This window comes from Sphaerodactylus townsendi, linkage group LG14 (genome assembly GCF_021028975.2).
Source record: "Sphaerodactylus townsendi isolate TG3544 linkage group LG14, MPM_Stown_v2.3, whole genome shotgun sequence".
Lineage (NCBI taxonomy): Eukaryota > Metazoa > Chordata > Lepidosauria > Squamata > Sphaerodactylidae > Sphaerodactylus > Sphaerodactylus townsendi.
This window is the reverse complement of record NC_059438.1, coordinates 20,163,997-20,183,955: the sequence shown is the minus strand read 5'-3', so window position 1 is coordinate 20,183,955 and position 19,959 is coordinate 20,163,997. Positions and strand designations below refer to the sequence as shown.

Below are 19,959 nucleotides of genomic sequence, written 5' to 3'. Positions count from 1 at the left end.
TGATTCAACTGTTGGGCAATTCTTTCATGCATGTTGGTCAGTTTCTTCTCAGCCAGAATCCATGTAGTTCATCATTGCTCGGGGCAGTCCAGTTCTTCTCACCTTTTTTTTACCGTTTTCCAACCATTTTAAGTTGTTATTACAAGTGTTGTCCATGTTGTTAAGCTGCTAAGTTCAGCCTCCACATCTTTGGCCCAATTTGCATTTTGGTTGTAGTTCTTTAAGCCGTCCCAAATGTTTCTCCAGAACTCAATCGTTTGTTCTTCGTCTGGCTCTCCTGTAAGCCAAGCCAATATCTCAACTTACATTCTGGTGCAGAATCGCTTCTGGTTGGAGTAGAAAAGTTGATTTCTGCTTGAATTGAAAGCAACCCTTGCTTCGAATCTTTGCAATCTTCTTTTGAAACTGCCACCAGTTGTTGTTTGACCACCTCTATTGCCTCATTGAGTTTCCTCTTGTCCAGGTGGTATCTCTTAACTAGGTCTGCCTTGATTTTGTCATTTTTCAGCTTCTTCTCCTTCATGCTTTTCAGTTTGCTGGCATCCGATCGTAGTTTGCTGATTTTTTCTTCCCAGCTCCGATTTTCCACTTTGGAGTACCTATTTTCGGTCTTCTTTCTGGGTGATGAATCTTTACCCCTAGCTCTTTAGTAATCACTACTGCAGTGCTGTACATAAGCTGGTTTGTTTCATGCAGTGACATTGTTTGGATTCCAGCAATGACCTTGTTTGCATCCTTCAGTGAATTGAGCAGATCCTTCCTTGGAACAATCTTCAGTGGTGGCAATCTTGTACGTTCATTTGCATTGTTCATGTGTTCTAGGATCTTCTGCACCAGTTCTTCTTGCTTTTTTGTCAGTTGGGAACTTTGGGTTGTTTGGGTTAGCTCCTTTGGAGGTGTGATTATTGTTGTTTCTTCCTCCTCTTCATCTTCTGTCTCTTGCAGTCCTTGAATTGTTGCCAATTTTGTTGAATTTCTTTGAGTGTTTCTTGGTATGTTTTCAATACCATTGTCTTGTGCTTTCTGCTGGATTTCTGCTAGCTCTAGTGCACTATTATTATTATTATTATTATTATTATTATTATTATTATTATTATTATTATTATTATTATTATTATTATTAATAGTAGTAGTAGTAGTAGTAGTAGTAGTAGTAGTAGTAGTTGTTGTTGTTATTTATTCGATTTGATAAACTGCCCTACCCCCGAAAGGCTCAGGGCGGTGTACAATAGCAAATGACAAGACAATAAAACATATTATGTTATCCCTATTCATTACTGCCCTCTTTCATAGTCTTTGGTCTCCCTCTCTTCCTATACCCTTTCCAGCATGGTGCATCAGTGCCCCTTTCCAATAATGAGGGCAACACAGCCCTCCACAAAGCTGTGATGGGAGGCCACGAAGCTCTGGTCCGGCTGCTCCTGCAGTACCGAGCGCCAACTCGCATTCGGAACAACCGGAAGTGGACTCCTCTGGACTACGCCGAACCGGTCAGTGGCAGAATTTGGTTCCAGGAATTATCACTGCCACTTGTAAATACTTTGAACCCATGCAGAACTGAAGATAAATTCTGCCAGCTCCATCTGGCAGTCAGCCAGAAATCTAAATACATGTGCCTAAATATGTGTTTCTTAATTGTGCTCATAGCAATCACCTTAGCTAGGTGTAATGCCCTGCCTTCTTCCTTTAGCCTTGAACGCCACCTTGGAATTCCACATAAAGAAAGGAAATGCCCGTGTGGCATGGGTTCTGTGGAAACAGTATCTCATATGCTGTTGGATTGTCCTTTTTATGAAATAGGTAGGAAGAAGCACAAAATCCCCTTCCTGCATGGAAGTGAAGGCATTACAGATAAACAGACGGTTATATATCTTTTAAACAGCCACAACTACGAGCTGTTGGAAGCGGTGGCTAAATTTTTAAATGGTGTTATTTTAACTCATCAGAAGTTGTAAAGGCTGTTATTATCTTGCAATGTTAATGTTAAACTATTTATATGCCATTAAGGTATTCAAAATCGAATTGTGCTCATAGCTCCCTGTATGGTGACTGATTGAAGGGAGTCTGATGAAAGAGGCCCTCTGCAGCTGCGGGGCCATCCTGGGGCTAAGGCAGGGGAAAAAAAACCCAAAGCAACCCACCTTCTTTCTTATTTCTCCCTTTACAGAATTCAGGTATCTTCAAGCTCTTACAAGCCATATCCATGTCAGAAGAGGGAAGTCAAATAGACGGTGAAGTTCACACAGCTGTGAAGATCCGGAAAAAAAGCGAACGCTGCTATTTTGATGCTGATAAGCAAACCGAGCCTGTTCTGCCATGTAAGTAGAGCCTTTGCCCAAGAAACGCGCACAGCCTTCACTGGTCTGCAGACAAATATCAAAGTCCGAAAGTTGAGTAATCTCTTTTACTAGAACCAACCTCAGCGTTGCAGAACGGGGTTCAAGCAGAGATCTGCATCAGGCTGAACGCTGAGTGCAGAAAAAGAGGGAGGGAGGGAGGAACCCTTGTGTTAAGACTCCAGAGCTGGAGCTTTTCCACCCTGCCCCGAAACATCGTATTTCGCTATTTTTGGGGGTAGGTAGAGTATCAGATGCTATACAGCGAGGTTGGCCAGAAGGTAGACCGCAACTCAACATTCGGCTGCTAGCAAATTTCCACGAGGCCACTGAGCTTCTGTTGACCACTTAATCTCTTGCAAAGAATTTGATACTAGACAGTTCTTATGCAAGGAATGCAAGAAGGCATTGAATATGCACCCTTGTTTTGCAACTTTGTAATGCTCTGGTGGGCCATGAAGGTTACACCATGGGAGACAGTGACCATAGAGCAAATACTAGAACCAGGGGGCATTCATTGAAAATGCTGGGGGGAAGAATTAGGACTAATAAAAGGAAACACTTCTTCACGCAACGTGTGATTGGTGTTTGGAATATGCTGCCACAGGAGGTGGTGATGGCCACTAACCTGGATAGCTTTAAAAAGGGCTTGGACAGATTTGTGGAGAAGTCGATGGCGGCTACCAATCTTGATCCTCCTTGATCTCAGACAGTAAATGCCTTAACAGCATCAGGTGCTCAGGTTACCAGCCGCGAGAAGGTTGCCATTGCTTTCACCTCCTGCATGTGAGCTCCCAAAGGCACCTGGTGGGCCACTGCGAGTAGCAGAGAGCTGGACTAGATGGACTCTGGTCTGATCCAGCTGGCATGTTCTTATGTTCTTATGATGCTCCAACAACAGCCAAAAGCATCTGGAGATGCCAGTTGGTTTTACAGAGGGATGCACAGCATAGAGACCCACAAGAGACGGCAAGTTTTCATTCAGTGGTGCTGAAGTGGGCGACAGTTGGTCAAACTTGACTGCAGCTGCCTATCTAGAGTGACCCTGAGGACTGCATGGGTCAGAGAGTGAATAAGTAGGTTTTTTAAAAAGTTTTAAAATCCAGCCGTACAGGTGGCAGACAAGCAGTTTTCTCCAGCTGAGTGTGAAGAGAATGCCTAGAAACTCTGGGAGTTTTCATTCTGCTAGCAGTGGACTTTCTCTGGTGGAACAGTTGGATAATGCCTCCCTTATTTGTTTTTAAAAGTTGGCCGCAGTTTGGTAACGAAGACAGAAAAACCACACAGCCGTGTGAAGTGGCATTGCGGCTCTTTTCATTGAGGCACGTTGAGGGACATTTTCATTGAGGCACATGTCAGTTGTTTAACAGAAGGAAACTCCACTTATCAAAAGGACACATGTGGCTTGTGAGCTGAGCTGGCAAGTCCTCACCTGCCTGGCATGTCGCGTTGTTACCAAACGCATGTTTTGCCGGTGCTTAAGGCCAATCCAGAAGAACCTTGACTTTGCCTTCCTGTTGTGTAAGTGCAGATATTGCCAGTGGCTTATTTGTTTCTAACCTTGAAACACAAGCGAGCTGGTGACCTCCAGGATGGGCAAGGCTTTACCTATCCTGTTATAGTTCCACCCACCTGCCGGCTTTTATCCAGGTAGCTGGATCCCTTTTCAGCCTCTTGACCTAAGTGGGAATGACTGCATTAATCCAGCATTCTTGCAAAAGCGATTGGATCCCCAAAGGTAATTCTTTGTACATCCAGTACTAAGAGATCCTTCTAGATAACATATAACACATGACATATATAAGTAAAAGGTCTGTTGTAATTGCACTCCAGTTGGAGGCTTTATTTTGTCAGCATTAAGCTGAAGCCTTGTGGTACATTTTTGTGCTTCACTACTTTGTGGTTGTGTACCACCCCTTTTGCTCATTATAGTGGTGCTAACACAGCATTGTGCAAAACCCGTTGCAGGACTGGGATATTTTTCCATTTCTCACAATGTATTTGAGCCTCGCTATTGTTGATTCTAATCTGTGGAGACATCGATCACTTTAACATCTTTGTTCAAAATATAGTTATTTATTTAAAGCATTTATTAGCAAATAATTTCAGATAGCATTCACTGACCATCATTTTTAATTCAGGATCATGCTGAATTGGTTGCTAAACGAGAATGTCATTTTAACATTGTCCGTTAATATAAACCTGCAGTTGGTCATAAGTCACCGAAGATGGCGGAGGATCTTGTTGCCCGGCGACTTCAGCTAGTCCAGTCAATCAGCCAGTTTAACAAGTAAGCTTGAAAAATGGCCTTCGGAATACTTTACTGCAGATGCTTGTAACAGAGGCCCCTTCCGCACATGCAAAATAATGCATTTTCAAACCACTTTCACAACTGTTTGCAAGTGGATTTTGCCATTCTGCACAGCTTCAAAGAGCACTGAAAGCAGTTTGAAAGTGCATTATTCTGCATGTGCGGAATGAGCCAAAGATAAGGATATTGCAGAGGCTGTTAAGGTGTGGCAGGGAGTGAGTTTCCATGCTGACTCGTAAACAGAGTTAAAAAGAAACAGGACTAAATTGGAAAACAGGGTGGTAGAAGGTATCTGTCAGTCATGCTCATAATTCTGGGCTGCTAACTTTAACTTGTTGAATTGGGAAGAAAGGGCTTCCCTATAGAGCTGGGGACAGAACGAAAGAGTTGTGGTATAAGAATGCTCTATCTTGGCTTGCCATTGACTGGGTGAGTTAGAGACATTTGTACCAGTTAAGGCTGGCAGTCACAAGACTCGATCTCTTATAAAAACGTAGAAATGCTTTACTATTATATACTTTACTACTATATACAAAGCAAATCTCTGAAGTTTCAACACAGTGTACAATTGTGTGGGACTTATTCAGTCTCCACTATGATACTTAAATAGTATCAATACAGTATACAAGAATGTGGAACTCAGGGGCGTAATGAGGTAGCCCTGGGCAAACTGTAGCCCTGGGCAAAACCTGAGTTGGATGCCCCCCCCACCACCCATGTGGAACTCAGGGGCGTAATGAGGTAGCCCTGGGCAAACTGTAGCCCTGGGCAAAACCTGAGTTGGATGCCCCCCCCCCCACCCATGGGCGGCCACTCCACCACGACCAAATTTTTTTTTGCACCAGGACATTGGTGCCTACAGGGGGTGAAGTTTTTAGACATATCAGCACCAAAATTTCAGCATATCATCAGGAGACTGTCCTTATGCTACTCCCCAAGTTTGGTGAGGTTTGGTTCAAGGAGTCCAAAATTATGGACTCCCAAAGGGGGTGCCCCATCCCCCATTGTTTCCCATGGGAGCTAATAGGAGATGGGGGCTACAGTTTTGAGGGTCCATAACTTTGGCCCCCCTGAACCAAACTGCACCAAACCTGGAGGGTATCATCAGGGCAGTCTCCTGATGATACCCTGAAAGTTTTGAGACTGTGCCTTCAGAAATGCCCCCCCCCCCCCCAGCCTGCAACCCCCATGGACAGCAATACAGAAAACTCAATGCAGAACAAAGATTCTTGGGCAAATTTCTGGGATGTTCCTTCAGGGGGCGCATTTTTTGATATATCGGCACCAAAATTTCAGGGTATCATCTGGAAACTGTCCTTATGGTACCCCCAAAGTTTGGTGCAGTTTGGTTTAGGGGGTCCAAAGTTATGGACCCTCAAAGGGGGTACCCCATCCCACATTCTTTGCTAAGGAGATGGAGGCTACTCATTTGAGGGTCCATAACTTTGGACCCCCTGAACCAAACTGCACCAGACCTTGGGGGTGCCATCATGACAGTCTCCAGATGATACCCTAAGCCACAGATGCTGGTGAAACGTTAGGAACAAGATCTACCAGAGCACGGCCACACAGCCCGGAAAACCCACCACAACCAGTTGAATCTGGCCGTGAAAGTCTTCAAACAATACCATGTGGGGCTTGTCTATCCGTCTCCACAAAAACACTTTGTCATATCAATACAAGATGCAGAAGCCTATACTCAACACACAAGCTTTATGGTGTGCTCCAGGTTCTCAAGTCTGAAATACATAATACCGACCTAGTCGGCTCCCAGGTGTTGCCTGACCTCTCCGTATCTTTGCTGACTTGGAATATTATTAGCGCTCCCAGAGCCTGTCATATAACCATTTCAGTATTCCACTTGGACAGCGTTCAGTCGCAGAGTCTTTAGCCGCCGCTTGAATGTCCTGGTGTATACTGTCTTGATACTACTTTCAAGTTTGCTTTGTGTATTTGTTTTGTAGTAAATCGTATAATAGTAAAGTATTTCTAAGTTTCACAATCCAATTCACACTTTAAAAAAAAGATGCCTTAAATAACTAACAATCACAGGTTCTATTAAAAGGCAATACAATCTTTTTGACAGAAAAAAAATCTTACATTGCCCCAAGTCAGGTTCCCAGTGTATTGTGGAATAACCTCCCCTTCAGTGTTTAGAGAGGCAGAAATAATGTGAGAAGCCATGAGGCTGTGGTTATCAATCTCCAGAAGATTTGCTGTAATTACAGCTGATCCCTGGAACACAGAGATCAGTTTCCCCTGGAAGGGGGGGGGGGTCCTCGGCATTGTACCCCACTGAGGTCCCTTCTCTCCACAAACACCCCTCTGAAATCTCCCAAGGATTTCCCAACCTGGAGTTGGCAATCCTACACGAGGCTTAGTGCACCTTGATTATTCCTGATTTAGACAGTCAAAGAGATGACTGATGGTCCCGAGTGCCCATTTAAATGGCTTGGATTCAGACATTTATGGGCTTAGACACCAAAGGGCGACTGCTGCTATTTTATCACTCAGGAAGTCGAGTGTCGCGTTTAGGTTGCTGATCTTAGAGGGCTTTTTTCTGTTGAAATGCTGCCATCTAGAGACCAGGAGACGCTGCTTTACTAAATGACTCCTGCTAAAATGCAATTTTAACCCTGCTTGTCCTTGTGTTCAGATCAAAGTATTTGCGGAAAACGATAACACGAGATAAAAGTGTCCCTAACTTTGATGACGAGTTAATGCACCAGGTAGGAAGAAAAGTTTGAGCATACTGCAAAGCAAGTAAATATTTGAAATATTGCAACTCTTCCATGGGTTAGAGGGGAAAAGCCAGGATTTGTGAACTACAACATTTGGTTGTAATTTTTTTTTTTAATTCTGAATAAATCCTAGAAGCTTAAACTACACTTAAAATGACTAGATTCCTAGGGATAGAAAGCAGCACAAAGAATGTCACTAGCGCATGAGCTCATATGGGAAGATTTGATTATTCTCGTTCCCTTACTCTGCTAACAGAGGGCAGAAGGGACTGGATTACACTTGATCTACGATTGTCCTGTTTTGTAATCCACCTTGAGTCTCAGCAAGTAAATGTAGTGAACGTATATATTAAAAGGGCAATGTCCGATTGACAGTGATGTTAATTCCAGAATCCATGCCTGGGTATGTGGACAGAGTTTAGGACTTAAAAGATTCCTGCTCTTTCCAAAGTCAACCATAGAGTTTCCCAGCCAAACAGCTCCAGGAAGCCTGTATAGCAGGCACAAAGGCAGTAGCTCTCCTTTGCTTTTGCTGCTCTCCCAGCACATCACCTTTGAGTTATACTCCTTCTGTACATGGAAATTCCCTGATGTCATCATTTTGAATAAAGCCACTGATACACCTATCTGTCATATTTTGTAATCCCCTTTTAGAGCCACCTAAGCCAGCGGTCACCACCATAACTTTCACCAGCAAATTTCATCAGTTAATTGTGCCTTGTATGAATTACTTTTATTTCTCCTGAATATATTACCCAAAAGCCAGAATAGGGTCAGTCCTGGTTAGTGGTTGGATGGGAGATCACCAAGGAAGACCAGGGTTGCTATTCAGAAGGAGGCAATGGCTCTGCTCATCTCCATGGTTCTGGGATCATCATGCCTCATCTACAGCTCAATGGGACATTACTGATGAGGAGACTAATACTGAGACCCTTGTTCAGGACACCCAGGGAACGAGCTGGCTGAACAAGCCAATCTCAAAGACTTTATCTAGCCTACTTTACAGGAAAACAAAACAAGGCCTGCCCACCTGTCTGGTGGAGCAACAGCAGGATAGAAAAGAGATAGAAAAGATGCCCTAGATCAGTGGTGGCGAACCTTTGGCACTCCAGATGTTATGGACTACAATTCCCATCAGCCCCTACAATTGGCCATGCTGGCAGGGGCTGATGGGAATTGTAGTCCATAACATCTAGAGTGCCAAAGGTTCGCCACCACGGCCCTAGATAGAAAAGATGCCCTAGATGTCCATCGATCTTGTCTCCCCAATATTTGCGGAAAGATGCTTGCTTTGACTTGAAAAGAGAAAACAAAATTAACTTGTATTTTTCCTCTCTTTCTCTTCTAAGTTAGCCATTAAGAGCTTCGATAAGAGCAAACTAAAACCGGTGGACCTTTTGAAACAAAGCAGAGCTCAAATCCTTGATGCTGGCAGCAGAAACGAACTTGCAAGAGATGAAGATGACCCTGATGTGGCAGCTACTCCACCTCTTAGAAGTAAGCTCATGCAGCGGAGACACACTGTCAACGTGGCCCTTCTGGGCACAGATATCCACAGCATCTCTGATGTACCCACCTCCAGAGAGACAAGTGTTTCCTCACTAGAAGGCCACTCCAGTGATGAGGAACTGGCGCTGAAACGCTGATGAGGAATCAAGTTGGTTACTAAAGACTGCATGAACCAGTCAGTTTCGCATCCTTCTAATTCCAAAGGATGATTACGAGCTTCAAAACTGGAACAGAAATTTGTTTGCAGCAAGGAAACGAGAATCTTTCTTCTCCTCTCCATTTCCCAAACTGTTAAGAGAGAGGATTCCCCAAATCCAATCCGGGTAATTTATCTTTAATTCAAACTGCGAGTTAAAAACATTGAAGACATATTTCTGTATTCCTACACTTTAAACTGATTACAGCAGATGAGGGAGAGTTCTATGCGATTTCCAGAATCCTAATTTGAAAAGGCACCAGTATGTTTTATTTTCTTATTTTACTTTATGTGGCACTGAATTATACCAACTTGTCTGAAGGAACTGACGTACTTGAATCCACGAGAAGTTTCAGGTATATCACATGCCAGGCACGACTGCACAGTTCTTTGGTAGCTCTCGCTGGAAGGTGGTCCATACATTGTTAGCAGTGGTAGAAGTGGGAAAGTAATCACTTTTAAGAAAGGTACATTGTGTCTTAAGGAGCATGAGAATTGAAGGAGAATATACTGTTATTGTGGTAAGTATGGACACCAATGAACAGATTTTTAAATCTTCATTCAGGGGCTAGTCTGACTCGGTTGAATTTTAAATGGCAGACATTCAATGCACAGGAATGCAATCCCATTAAATTAAACGAGTCTATTCAAAGGTGTACCTCGGTCATTTGGGATTTTATAAAAGCGGTTCAGGTGGCCTTGGTTTACATTTCTAGAAATCTGTGTCAGCTACAGGAAACAGTCCATTCTAAAAAGAAAAGGTCCAGAGTTGAATGGTAACTTGAACAGCACAATAACTATGCTCAATTCACATTTTGTTTGTATGTAATATTTATATACAAAGCCTTTTTTGTTCTGTTTTAATGCGATTTATAACCTGTTTTGGGTAACAAACAGCTTGTCGTGATTTCTCTGTACAGAGCTTCAAGCGTAAGCTGTTGAAAGATAGGGCTCTCCAGTACGTTCCAGAAGGAGAACAAGTATATTTTTCTACTAAGTGCTTTGAGTTTCTCTAATTTTCTTATGTGCCTTGGGACTTGTGCCAAATGATGGAAGAGAGAGAAACAGTAAATTAACAAATCTATACCCTTTCACAGTGTGGAATCTTTATTTGCATCTTGTCACTGTCTTGTAAAGACACCGCTCTCGTGTGTGGGTGCTTTGCGAATATTAAAAATATTTCACAAGTACGCCTTCTGAATATTAGAAGTACCTTCTGGAAAACCTAGGACAGCTTCAGCAACATGGAACCCCAGTTTACAAAGACACCCACAATGTTGGACAGATTTATGGAGGAGAAGTCGATCTATGGCTACCAATATTGATCCTCCTTGATCTGACAATGCAAATGCCTTAACAGACCAGGTGCTTGGGAGCAGCAGCAGCAGCAGGCGGCCATTGCTTTCACATCCTGCAGGTGAGCTCCCAAAGGCACCTGGTGGGCCACTGCGAGTAGCAGAGTGCTGGACTAGATGGACTCTGGTCTGATCCAGCAAGGCTCTTTCTTATGTTCTATTGTCTCTGGGAGCAGGAGATAAAGAACATACACGGCCTGTCTTGTATTGCATTATAAATGTCATGTCAAGTCACCCTTTATTGGTATATCAGCATAAAAGACCGAAAAAAATAAGAAAAAAATATTTAATATAATAGATCTTGAGAATCGGCTTTTGTACTATAGAAGTCTTACTCTACATTTGTAAACGCATCTTAATGGTGAGATATAGGAAATTTGGCTGTTGTCTTGACGTTGTAAGTGGTGACCTTGCACACAATAAATTGGGAGGGGTCGTGGCTCAATGATACAGCACCTGCTTGGGATACAGAAGATCTACCCTGCCATCTCCAGTTAAAACATCAGGTAGGTCATGTGAAAGACCCCCACCTGAGTCCCTGGACAGCTGCGGCCAGCCAACGACATACTGACTGTGATGGACCAATCATCTGATTCAGTATAAGGCAATTCTGTAAACTCATGGGAAAATTACAACAGGATCAGTCCTCAGTGTACCAGCCACAGAACACACCATGACAAGGCCCAGCTCCTTTGAAAATATTTTAAACCGCCTCTAGCTGTGTGCTTGAGGCACGAGTGTTCTCCGTACACCTGTGATGCAGATGGAGAAAGCTCCACTTGCCTTTTGCTACAAAAGGGAAGATGTTGTTATGCCTGGTATTAATGCAAACAGAGGTTGCACAATTGACATTCGTAACTACTAAACTACAAACCCTAAATGGTTTTTTTTCTCAGAAAGAATTGGAGGGTGACAGTGATACATTTGCTGTGACTGGAACCTGTAGCCCAGTATCATCAAGATCTCTGTTCACAAGGTGACTGTTCACGTTATCCTTTATAAAATAGAAAAATCTGGCCACTCGAACTCACTCCACTTGGTCCTGGAGATCCCTTTAATACATGCAACTTTTTCAGGCAACTGGAAAAGACACTCCCTCACCCCCCACACAAATCACTTCATCTCCCTTTTCTTTACACAAAGTTTTTAATGTCTGTTTCATAGCTCTATTATATACTTCACCTCCACAAGTAAAAATCAAATAATTCCCCCTCCACCTTTTTTCACATAGGCTGCTTCACAATATATGTGTTATCGCACACTTCTTACAGCACACACAAAAGCACTACATAAAATAAGTCACAGTGGCATCATGCATGTAAGAGGATTGGGGCTAGTGAAGAACCAGTTCTGTATGTCTGAAAAAGTGAGGTAGCTTCAGTGCCTACCTAGTTCTGTGGTACAACGATGAACACCCTGAATGCAAACCTGTCATAGCTCAGCCTTTTAAGATCCATTGATATAATGGAGAAGAGATTAAAGGCAACAGGACTAAATACTTAATTTTGGCCAGGTTCACACCAGAAGGTAGAACCATTCAACATCTCCCTTCTGTACAGAAAGAACAAAACATCATTAGCTAGTCAAAAATGTATCTTCTAATGCAGGGGTCTGCAACCTGCGGCTCTCCAGATGTTCATGGACTACAAATCCTATCAGCCCCTGCCACCATGGCCAATTGGTCATGGTGGCAGGGGCTGATGGGAATTGTAGTCTATGAACATCTGGAGAGCCACAGGTTGCAGACCCCTGTTCTAATGCAACAGAACATCCAGCAAGATCAAGAATCTCTCCTAGAGCCGCATATTTTTTGCTTGCCAACTACTATTCCTTGCATTTCTTTCTGCAAGGCATCAACGTTCAGTTGTGCAAAATGCCTGCACCCTTTATACCACAGCCAATGCTAACAAGGATTTGCTGTCGTTTGCGAACCCTGGTTAGTAATAATCACCGCAACTACTCAGGGAAGGAATAGGCCAAATTTATTCCTGAGAGGAGAGGCCGCAGGATATGTACAATTCCATTGCCTGTTCCGGGTTTCCTTAAATCTAGTAAAGATATTATGAATATTATGCACATATTAGATCCTATCTGATTATTCCCTCTCTTCTCATATATACAGATAAAAATTCTCAGATTTATTTAGCTGCAGATATAACTGTACTGAAATGTCTGTGACTCATTCACTCCCCTTTCTGGTATGGTGCATCAGATGACTGTAGAAGCAAACTGTTTATAGGTGCCAATGGCAGTATGTGTGTATGGTGTATGTGCTACATAAGAAAGGCAAAGCCCTGGAGACGGTCCGCAAATCCCCTCAGCCCTTGCTATAAAAACGGCCTAAGGAAACCATTTCACTTCATTTTATTATATAGAGATTTGTTTGCCCTTTGTGTAAAAAAAAAGAAAAGGTACAGAAAAAACATGTAAACTTTTCATTTATGCTTCTGTCAGGACAGTATACTTTCCTCGACCTCTTCGGGATGATTTGCAGTTGGCAACCATCTTCAGTCATCTTCCTCTTCATCAGAATCCAATACTTTTCTTCTGTTGAACTAGGGGGAAAAAGTTACAGTGCAGACTTAACACAAAAATGCAAGCAGTGTATTCTTATCCACAATTTCTAACTTGAAGAACAACTAGGGTTTGGATTTATACCCCACCTTTCTCTCCTGTAAGGAGACTCAAGGTGGCCAACAAGCTCCTTTCCCTTCCTCTCCCCACAACAGACACCTTGTGAGGTAGGTGGGGCTGAGAGAGGTCTGAGAGAACTGTGACTACCGCAAGGTCACCCAGCAGGAATGCAGGAGTGCAGAAACACATCTGGTTCACCAGATAAGCCTCTGCCACTCAGGTGGAGGAGTGGGGAATCAAACCCGGTTCTCCAGTTTAGAATCCACCTGCTCTTAACCACTACACCACATTGGCTCTCCCAGAAGCAAAACTGTGGCGTTTTCCTGACTGGTTTAGGGGAAGATCCTGGAGTGCAGTGGTATGGGCATAGCTGTGGCTCCTGAAAATTCAGTGCTCTGCTATTCTGGTTAATGTAGTTTATTTACTTCATTTAAATCTCACGTATCTCCCCAATGAGGACTGAAAATGGCATAAATCCTCCTCTCCTTTTGCCAACAGAAAAGGGATTTGTGAATTCTGGTCATGAGTGGGGAGACTTACCTCCGCTCTCAGCATGGTTGAAGTGCAACTCAAAAGGGCTGGTTTTGCAAAGTTTCAAACACCCTGATACCTTTTCAAGCCACCCACTCACCCCCGGAGAAGATTTATGTACCACTTCCAAGCAGACTTTAAATGTTAAGGTCTTTTACCTTTACCGTTGTTTTCTTTTCGGTTTGCTGACTCACTTTTTCAAGTATTTCTATCAATCCTTGATCTGATACCTAAAGAAACAAACAAGGACTCTTCAGGACACTTCGATGACAAGGTGGGAGGAAGTGGTGGCAGAGAGAGATGTCTGGTGGGGCGAGCAGGAGGACGAGAGGAAGCGCACAAGCAGTTGCAGAAGGCTGAATTCACCCACAGCCAGTCCCACGCTGTGGCAGTTGGCCAACACCCCATGCCCAGCCTCTTAAAGGGGAAGATGGGACGGCAAAGGGCGAATGAAAGGGAGGGGAAGCAGAACTAGATAGGCACTAGGACCCAAGTGGAGAATTCTAGGACAAATAAGGTACAGCATGTGGCGGATGAATATAGAACTGTAATTTCTGTGGGAAAAGAGTATAATAGTCAAGATATTACAGTTCTGACAATGGAGTTTCTACTGATCTTTAACCCTACCCTTATGAATTTGACATTTCCAAGGTATGTTTCATTATGAAAGCACAATAAAAATAAAACAGAATAAAACTTACCTTCCCACCTAACTGTCCGAACCTTGCCATCTGTATGAGATAGTTCTCAACCGCTTTGGCCTTTTCTGGCTTAACAAGTGCTAAATTACTTACTGCAAGGGGAAAAAAACACAGGTACCATGTAATTTTTAAAAAATGGACAAGGAATACTCTCCAGAATAGTTAAGTGGTGTGTGGGGGGGGGGGGGGGGAGGAAGGGGGGGATCCTGAACTTAAAATGTGGCATGTATATTTGCAATTGTGTTTATATTGATTACAATGAATCTGAAAACCAAGTGTTTATGAAACCCAGTTTACTGAAGTGTGTGGACAACACTGACCCTCTTTCTTTTTCACTGGAGATGATCTTGTATGTCTTAAAAGAACAATTTGATTCAGGGCAGGGCTAAAAAAGGGTTCCAGACCCAAACAGAAGAGAACATGGATGCTTACGTCTGCCACGGGCTGCCTGATCCAAAACCTGAGCCAAAATGTTATTCCTCATTTCCGCTTCCCTTTAATAAAAAAAAGAAACAGAAAAATTTACAGGTTCAGGAAGGACTGAAGAGCACACAGAGAGGCAACCACAAACAGCTTCAAATTTACAATTTGTGTGCAACAAATATACACATAAGTACTGTCTTTGCAAATCAGCGTACCCCAAATCACCATTTGAACAGCTGTTCTTGTAACTCAGATTTCTGAACAGTGAATATAAACCCCCTCCCCTAAATTTCTTCAGCAGAATAAAAAATTCAGTAAATTCCTCTTACCCTTCAGGACTGGAATTCTGCAATTCTTGAACTACTTTTAAAAATAAAGTTTCATATCACTGATTTCTCACAGGGCTGGATCAGGAGAACAGATTTTAAGGTCAGCGTTGAATCCTGACCCATCCTCTACACTGTAAAATACTGCGTGCATGGGGGAGATTCATTAATTTAAGAGGGAACACACTGATTATTAACCGAATGGCAGCTACCCATTCAGCTCAGAAGCAGGCTTAAAATTATTTATAGCTCGGTTCCAAATCTCTCACACATGTAAATTCCAGCTTTGTTTAGCAGCAGAATCATGATAGTGGAAAATTAGCAACTTTTTGCTTGTTAGTTTTATTTTTTTGTTTATTTTCAAGGCAAAAAACAAAGGCAGCACAAATCCTATCTAAGCAGGTGTACAAAAAACCACTGTGACTACGTTTGCAGAGGAGTGACTTCTAGCTGGAAGACAAGGCAGCTCTGCTGGAATTGCTTACAGTTAACTACTTCCTGGTATTTTATTTACAACACTGCAATTTGCATACATACACACATAAGAGAGAGAGAGAGAGAAAGAGTGTGTGTGTGTGTAGAGCACATAATCCAGTATATGTCACTGAAGCAGCACATACCTTTGCTTTGCTTCTTGTTGTGATGTATCACCAGAGGAATCCTGAAAGTTTAGAAACAAAAACAGACGCTGCCTTAATAGCAAACTTAGCACCACAACGAAGAGCTTAACTTTAAGTTTTTGTAATGGCAAGACATGTAGACAATATTTGGGTATAAAGTGCTATCAAGTCACAGCCGACTCAAAGCAACCTGGTGGGATTTTCAAGGAAAGAGACAAAAAGGGGTGTATTGTCGAAGGCTTTCACAGCTGGAATCACTTGGGTGTTGTGTGGTTTCCGGGCTGTATAGCTGTGTTTTAGTAGCATTGTCTCCTGACATTTCGCCTGCATCTGTGGCTGGCATCTTCAGAGGATCAAACAGAGGTGGGTTGCCATTGTCTGCCTCTGCTTAGCAACCCTGGTGTTCCTTGGTGGTCTTCCATTTAAGTAGTAATCCAGACGGACCCTGCCTGGTCTTTGAGAGCTGATGAAATCGGGCTAATTTCTTCTTGCTGCTTTTGGAAAGGCTTGCTGCTACAAAGCATAGGTGCCATATCTCACGTCTTGTCTTTGGCATGCATAGAGGAAACAGCAGAAGTACAAAGCAAAGCTATACTCTGATGGGGAAGAATCCCCCACAGTTGTGACCCTTGAGTTGGTCTTCACTACAGTCCCCTGCCCCCCTCCCATCTGCTGTGTTGGAATCTCTGTTCGCTGTCCATGGTGCTGGCCTTGTTACTGTTGACGTCCTAACAGTGGCTGTCCCGCTTCCTGTCACATGGTTGTGATGTCACATGCCAGAAGCTCAGTGGGCCCCATGCGGCCAGAGGATTACAGGAGAGTCCCCAGATCTGGGGTTCTGCTCATGATTCTTGATCATAGAATCCTAGAGTAGGAAGGGGCAACACAAGCCATCTAGTCCAGTCCCCTGCTCAATGCCGGATCCGCCTAAAGCATCTCTGTCTAGCCACTTCCTGAAGACTGCCAGTGAGGAGGAGTGGAACACCTCGCTAGGCAGCCAATTCCACCACAGAACTACTCTTACTTTAAAAAAAAGACTCGTAAGATCTAGCTGGTACCTTTCCACCTGTAATCTAAACCCATTATTGAGACCTATCCTCTGCTGCCAACTGGTACAGCTCCTTCCCCTTCTCTAAGTGACAGCCCTTCAGATATTTAAAGAGAGCAATCATGTCCTCCCTCAGCCTCCTTTTCTCCGGACTGAACATTCCCAAGTCAATCAGCCCTTCCTTGTAGGGTTTGGTCCTCAGACTCCTCGTTCACCTTCTGTGGCTGCTTCCCACATGGAAGATGGTTTTGTACAAAAGAGAGTAGTAATTATTCATTTAATTACACCCCGGCCTATCCCCGCAGGGCTTTGCCGTGACATCTGGGATTCCACATTAAACAATTTCTGCCATATGGAAATTTTCGAAAATCAATTCTACACAAGGTGGAATATTTCTTATTTAAGTATCTATCTTTTCTTTTCCCTTCAGCAGAGACCCAAAACCGCTTATAAACATCACTCTCCCCCTTCTTGTTTTCATCCACACAACAACCTTGTGAGGTAGGCTAAGCTAAGAGAACGCAATTGGCTCAAAGTCAGCCAGTGAACTTATGTGGATTCAAACACGGGTCTCCTAGATCCTAGCCCAGTGCTAACTACTGCACCATCCCTGTGTAGGGCTGCAAGCTCAGCCTTCTTCCAGTCATGAATGCTCCTACATACAAACTCCTCGCTCATGGGAAAGGAGAACCACAGCCTTTGACTCACTAATTTGCTATAGATGTCTACATAAAGGGATTTGGGGTTGTGCGCGCGCGTGTGTGTGTGTGTGTGTGGGGGGGTGGTTCAGCCAGTCCCACATCAAGAAGGAGAATTCTTGCCTTAGCATCCTTCCTCACAACCCACTTTTAAATCATCCTCCCCCACCCATAGAAAACTGGGGCGTGCTGAAGCCTAGCTGTATCCCTGACATGCTAGTTTTCCACGAGCAGGGCTTTTTTCCACAGAATGCTCATCCGTCCGCAGAACCACGTGCGCCCTCCCTTCTCCTCCTCCCCTCTCGTCCAGTGTGAAGTGGTACAGCCCATCCACCTCGGCCACCGCCTGGCCTAGAGAAAGCGTGCGGGGCGGGGGGAGAGCGAGAGAGAGGCCCGAGCCGTGGGGCACGACGGGGCGTGGGAGCGAAGGAAGGAGGGCGGGTCCGGCTCCTGCTCACCCCGTGCTTGGCCTGCAGCTCGGCCATCCTCTGCTTGCGCAGCGCCTCCAGCTCCTCGTCCGCCATCGCCGCGCCCAGTCCGGGGGCCCCGCAGGGAGGGGGCGAGAGACGCGAGGGCCGAAAGGAGGGGAAGGGGGCTCTCCTGCGCCCCAGCGCCTGGCACGGACCGCCTCTTCTACAACGCGCCTGCGCGGAGCGCTCCTAGTCGGCCAGACCCCGCCAGTCCATCGCCGACGCCCGATGGGTCTCTAGGCCAAAGCAAACGAGCGCCGGCTTACCATCCCATGGGGATCAAAATGCACTTGCGAGGGAGGGAGGCAGGGTTGATTTTTCGTTATTATTATGACTGCTATGATGATGAGTTGATATAATAGTAATATAATATTACAGCAACTGTTAATACTGTATGTATACACACACACACATAATATACAAAGTGAAGTTTCCACTGCAAGCAGTGATTTCATAGGCAAGTCATTTTTGTGGGGTAGTTTGCCATTGCTTTCCCCGGCTATTCTTTACTCCCTGGCTGTGTGCTAGGTACTCATTTACCGACCAAGAAATGGATGGATGGCTGAGTTGACCATGAGCCAGCTGCCAGGATATCTGACCCACAGGGGGCTCGAACTCCTGACCATGTGAATGGCAGTGCAAGCACTTAACCAATACGCCACACGGCTCCTCACATATATATGGGAGTACAATGTTACACTGGACTCTAATTATGTATAATTAGAGTCCAGTGTAACATTGAACTCACATACACACATACACGCAACTAACATTTGCTGTAATATAATATTAATATATAAAGTCATCATCATGTAATAATAATAACAAAAAATCAACCCTGCCTCCCTTGCAAGTATACACCCACTCCTATATATCTCCACTTTGAGTTCCTGTGGGAACTATTCAACAATATTGCAGTTATTACTCTAATGACATTATCAATAATACTAGTTTCATATTACTATATCAATATTAAGAGTCTAATAGTATTATAATATCATGAATAATAATTACATTGTATTAGTGATACCCCTAACTTTGCCATTTGACGCTAATATTGTAAAATATTACAACTACTGATAATGTTGTAATTGATATTAATAATTTAATATTATTCTATTGATATTACTATTACTATTATTAGTTTTAATGGAGAACCTAAACTGCATCATTGCAAGCTTGTTGAGTGCTTTTTTTCTGTTGTCTTTTTCAGATTTGATTGGCAGCCCAATATGGGGGGGACGGACGAATCTCCCTTTTGAGCCAGCGTGCCCTTGAGCCAGCAGAAATGCCCTTTCCACCAGCCAAGAGGCAAATGTACTGGGGGGGGGGGGGCAACTTACCCTGGTGGCTGCTGTGTGGCTCCATAGCACCTGACCGGGAACCTGGCTCAGTCACCAGGGCCGCCAGCGCAGCATGGCCAACCTTAGTCAGCCTCCAGAGCCTGATCAGCTCTCTTGCCCCAGCAGAGTCGCCAACCCAGATACTTAGCAGCAGTGGTGTAGTGGTTAAGAGCCTTAGCAGCAGTGGCGTAGTGGCTAAGAGCAGGTGTACTCTAAACTGGAGGAACCGGGTTTGATTCCCTGCTCTGCCAGTCTGGGGAATTCAGATTAGCCTGTGCACTCCAACACATGCCAGCTGGGTGACCTTGGGCTAGTCACAGTTCTTCAGAGCTCTCTCAGCCCCACCCACCTCACAGGGTGTTTGTTGTGAGAGAGGAAGGAAAAGGAGTTTGTGAGCCCCTTTGAGTCTCTTTACAGGCGAGAAAGAGGGGATATAAATACTGCTCTTCTTCTTCTTCATTATTAACTATTTAACTTTTCAACAAAGCATTGCTGGGCATGTTTCCACTATATCAGTGATGACAAACCTTTTTGAGACCAAGTGCCCAAATGGCAACCCAAAACCCACTTATTTATCGCAAAGTGCCAACACGGCAATTTAATCTGAATACTGAGGTTTTAGTTTAGAAAAAATGGTTGGCTCAGAGGCGTGCGTTACTCGAGAGTAAGCTTGGTGGTTGTTGGTGGCTTTGCTTTGAAGCAACCATGCAACTCTTC

General features: G+C 44.0%; 2 protein-coding genes across 2 annotated transcripts in view; one reads left to right on the top strand and one right to left on the bottom strand.

Moving 5' to 3' along the window:
- Positions 1-10,184, top strand: part of ANKRD27 (ankyrin repeat domain 27) — a 57,789-nt gene extending 47,605 nt beyond the window's left edge. Inside the window, exons 15-19 of the mRNA XM_048516078.1 lie at positions 1,251-1,490; positions 2,168-2,318; positions 4,545-4,626; positions 7,304-7,376; positions 8,738-10,184. Coding sequence (XP_048372035.1) covers positions 1,251-1,490; positions 2,168-2,318; positions 4,545-4,626; positions 7,304-7,376; positions 8,738-9,034 — 843 coding nt within the window. The 3' untranslated portion in view covers positions 9,035-10,184. The remainder of the gene's footprint in view (positions 1-1,250; positions 1,491-2,167; positions 2,319-4,544; positions 4,627-7,303; positions 7,377-8,737) is intronic.
- A 1,391-nt stretch (positions 10,185-11,575) lies between these two features.
- Positions 11,576-18,082, bottom strand: PDCD5 (programmed cell death 5). The gene is made up of 7 exons (XM_048515967.1): positions 17,888-18,082; positions 15,684-15,724; positions 14,747-14,808; positions 14,315-14,406; positions 13,772-13,843; positions 12,213-13,003; positions 11,576-12,066 (listed from the first exon to the last, which is right to left on the bottom strand). Exons 1-6 carry the CDS (start codon positions 17,951-17,953, stop codon positions 12,956-12,958), a joined length of 381 nt encoding a protein of 126 aa, XP_048371924.1. The 5' UTR covers positions 17,954-18,082; the 3' UTR covers positions 11,576-12,066; positions 12,213-12,955.
- Positions 18,083-19,959: the final 1,877 nt, after the last annotated feature.

What these genes read in the sequence shown, in the direction of transcription:
- PDCD5 (XM_048515967.1), bottom strand. Translation starts at nt 17,953, where the DNA reads ATGGCGGACGAGGAGCTGGAGGCGCTGCGCAAGCAGAGGATGGCCGAG. An exon ending in AGCTGCAGGCCAAGCACGGG is followed by an intron (nt 15,725 to 17,887) that starts GTGAGCAGGAGC and finishes CTAAACTTTCAG; the next exon opens with GATTCCTCTGGTGATACATC. An exon ending in AAAAGAAAACAACGGTAAAG is followed by an intron (nt 13,004 to 13,771) that starts GTAAAAGACCTT and finishes TTTTCCCCCTAG; the next exon opens with TTCAACAGAAGAAAAGTATT.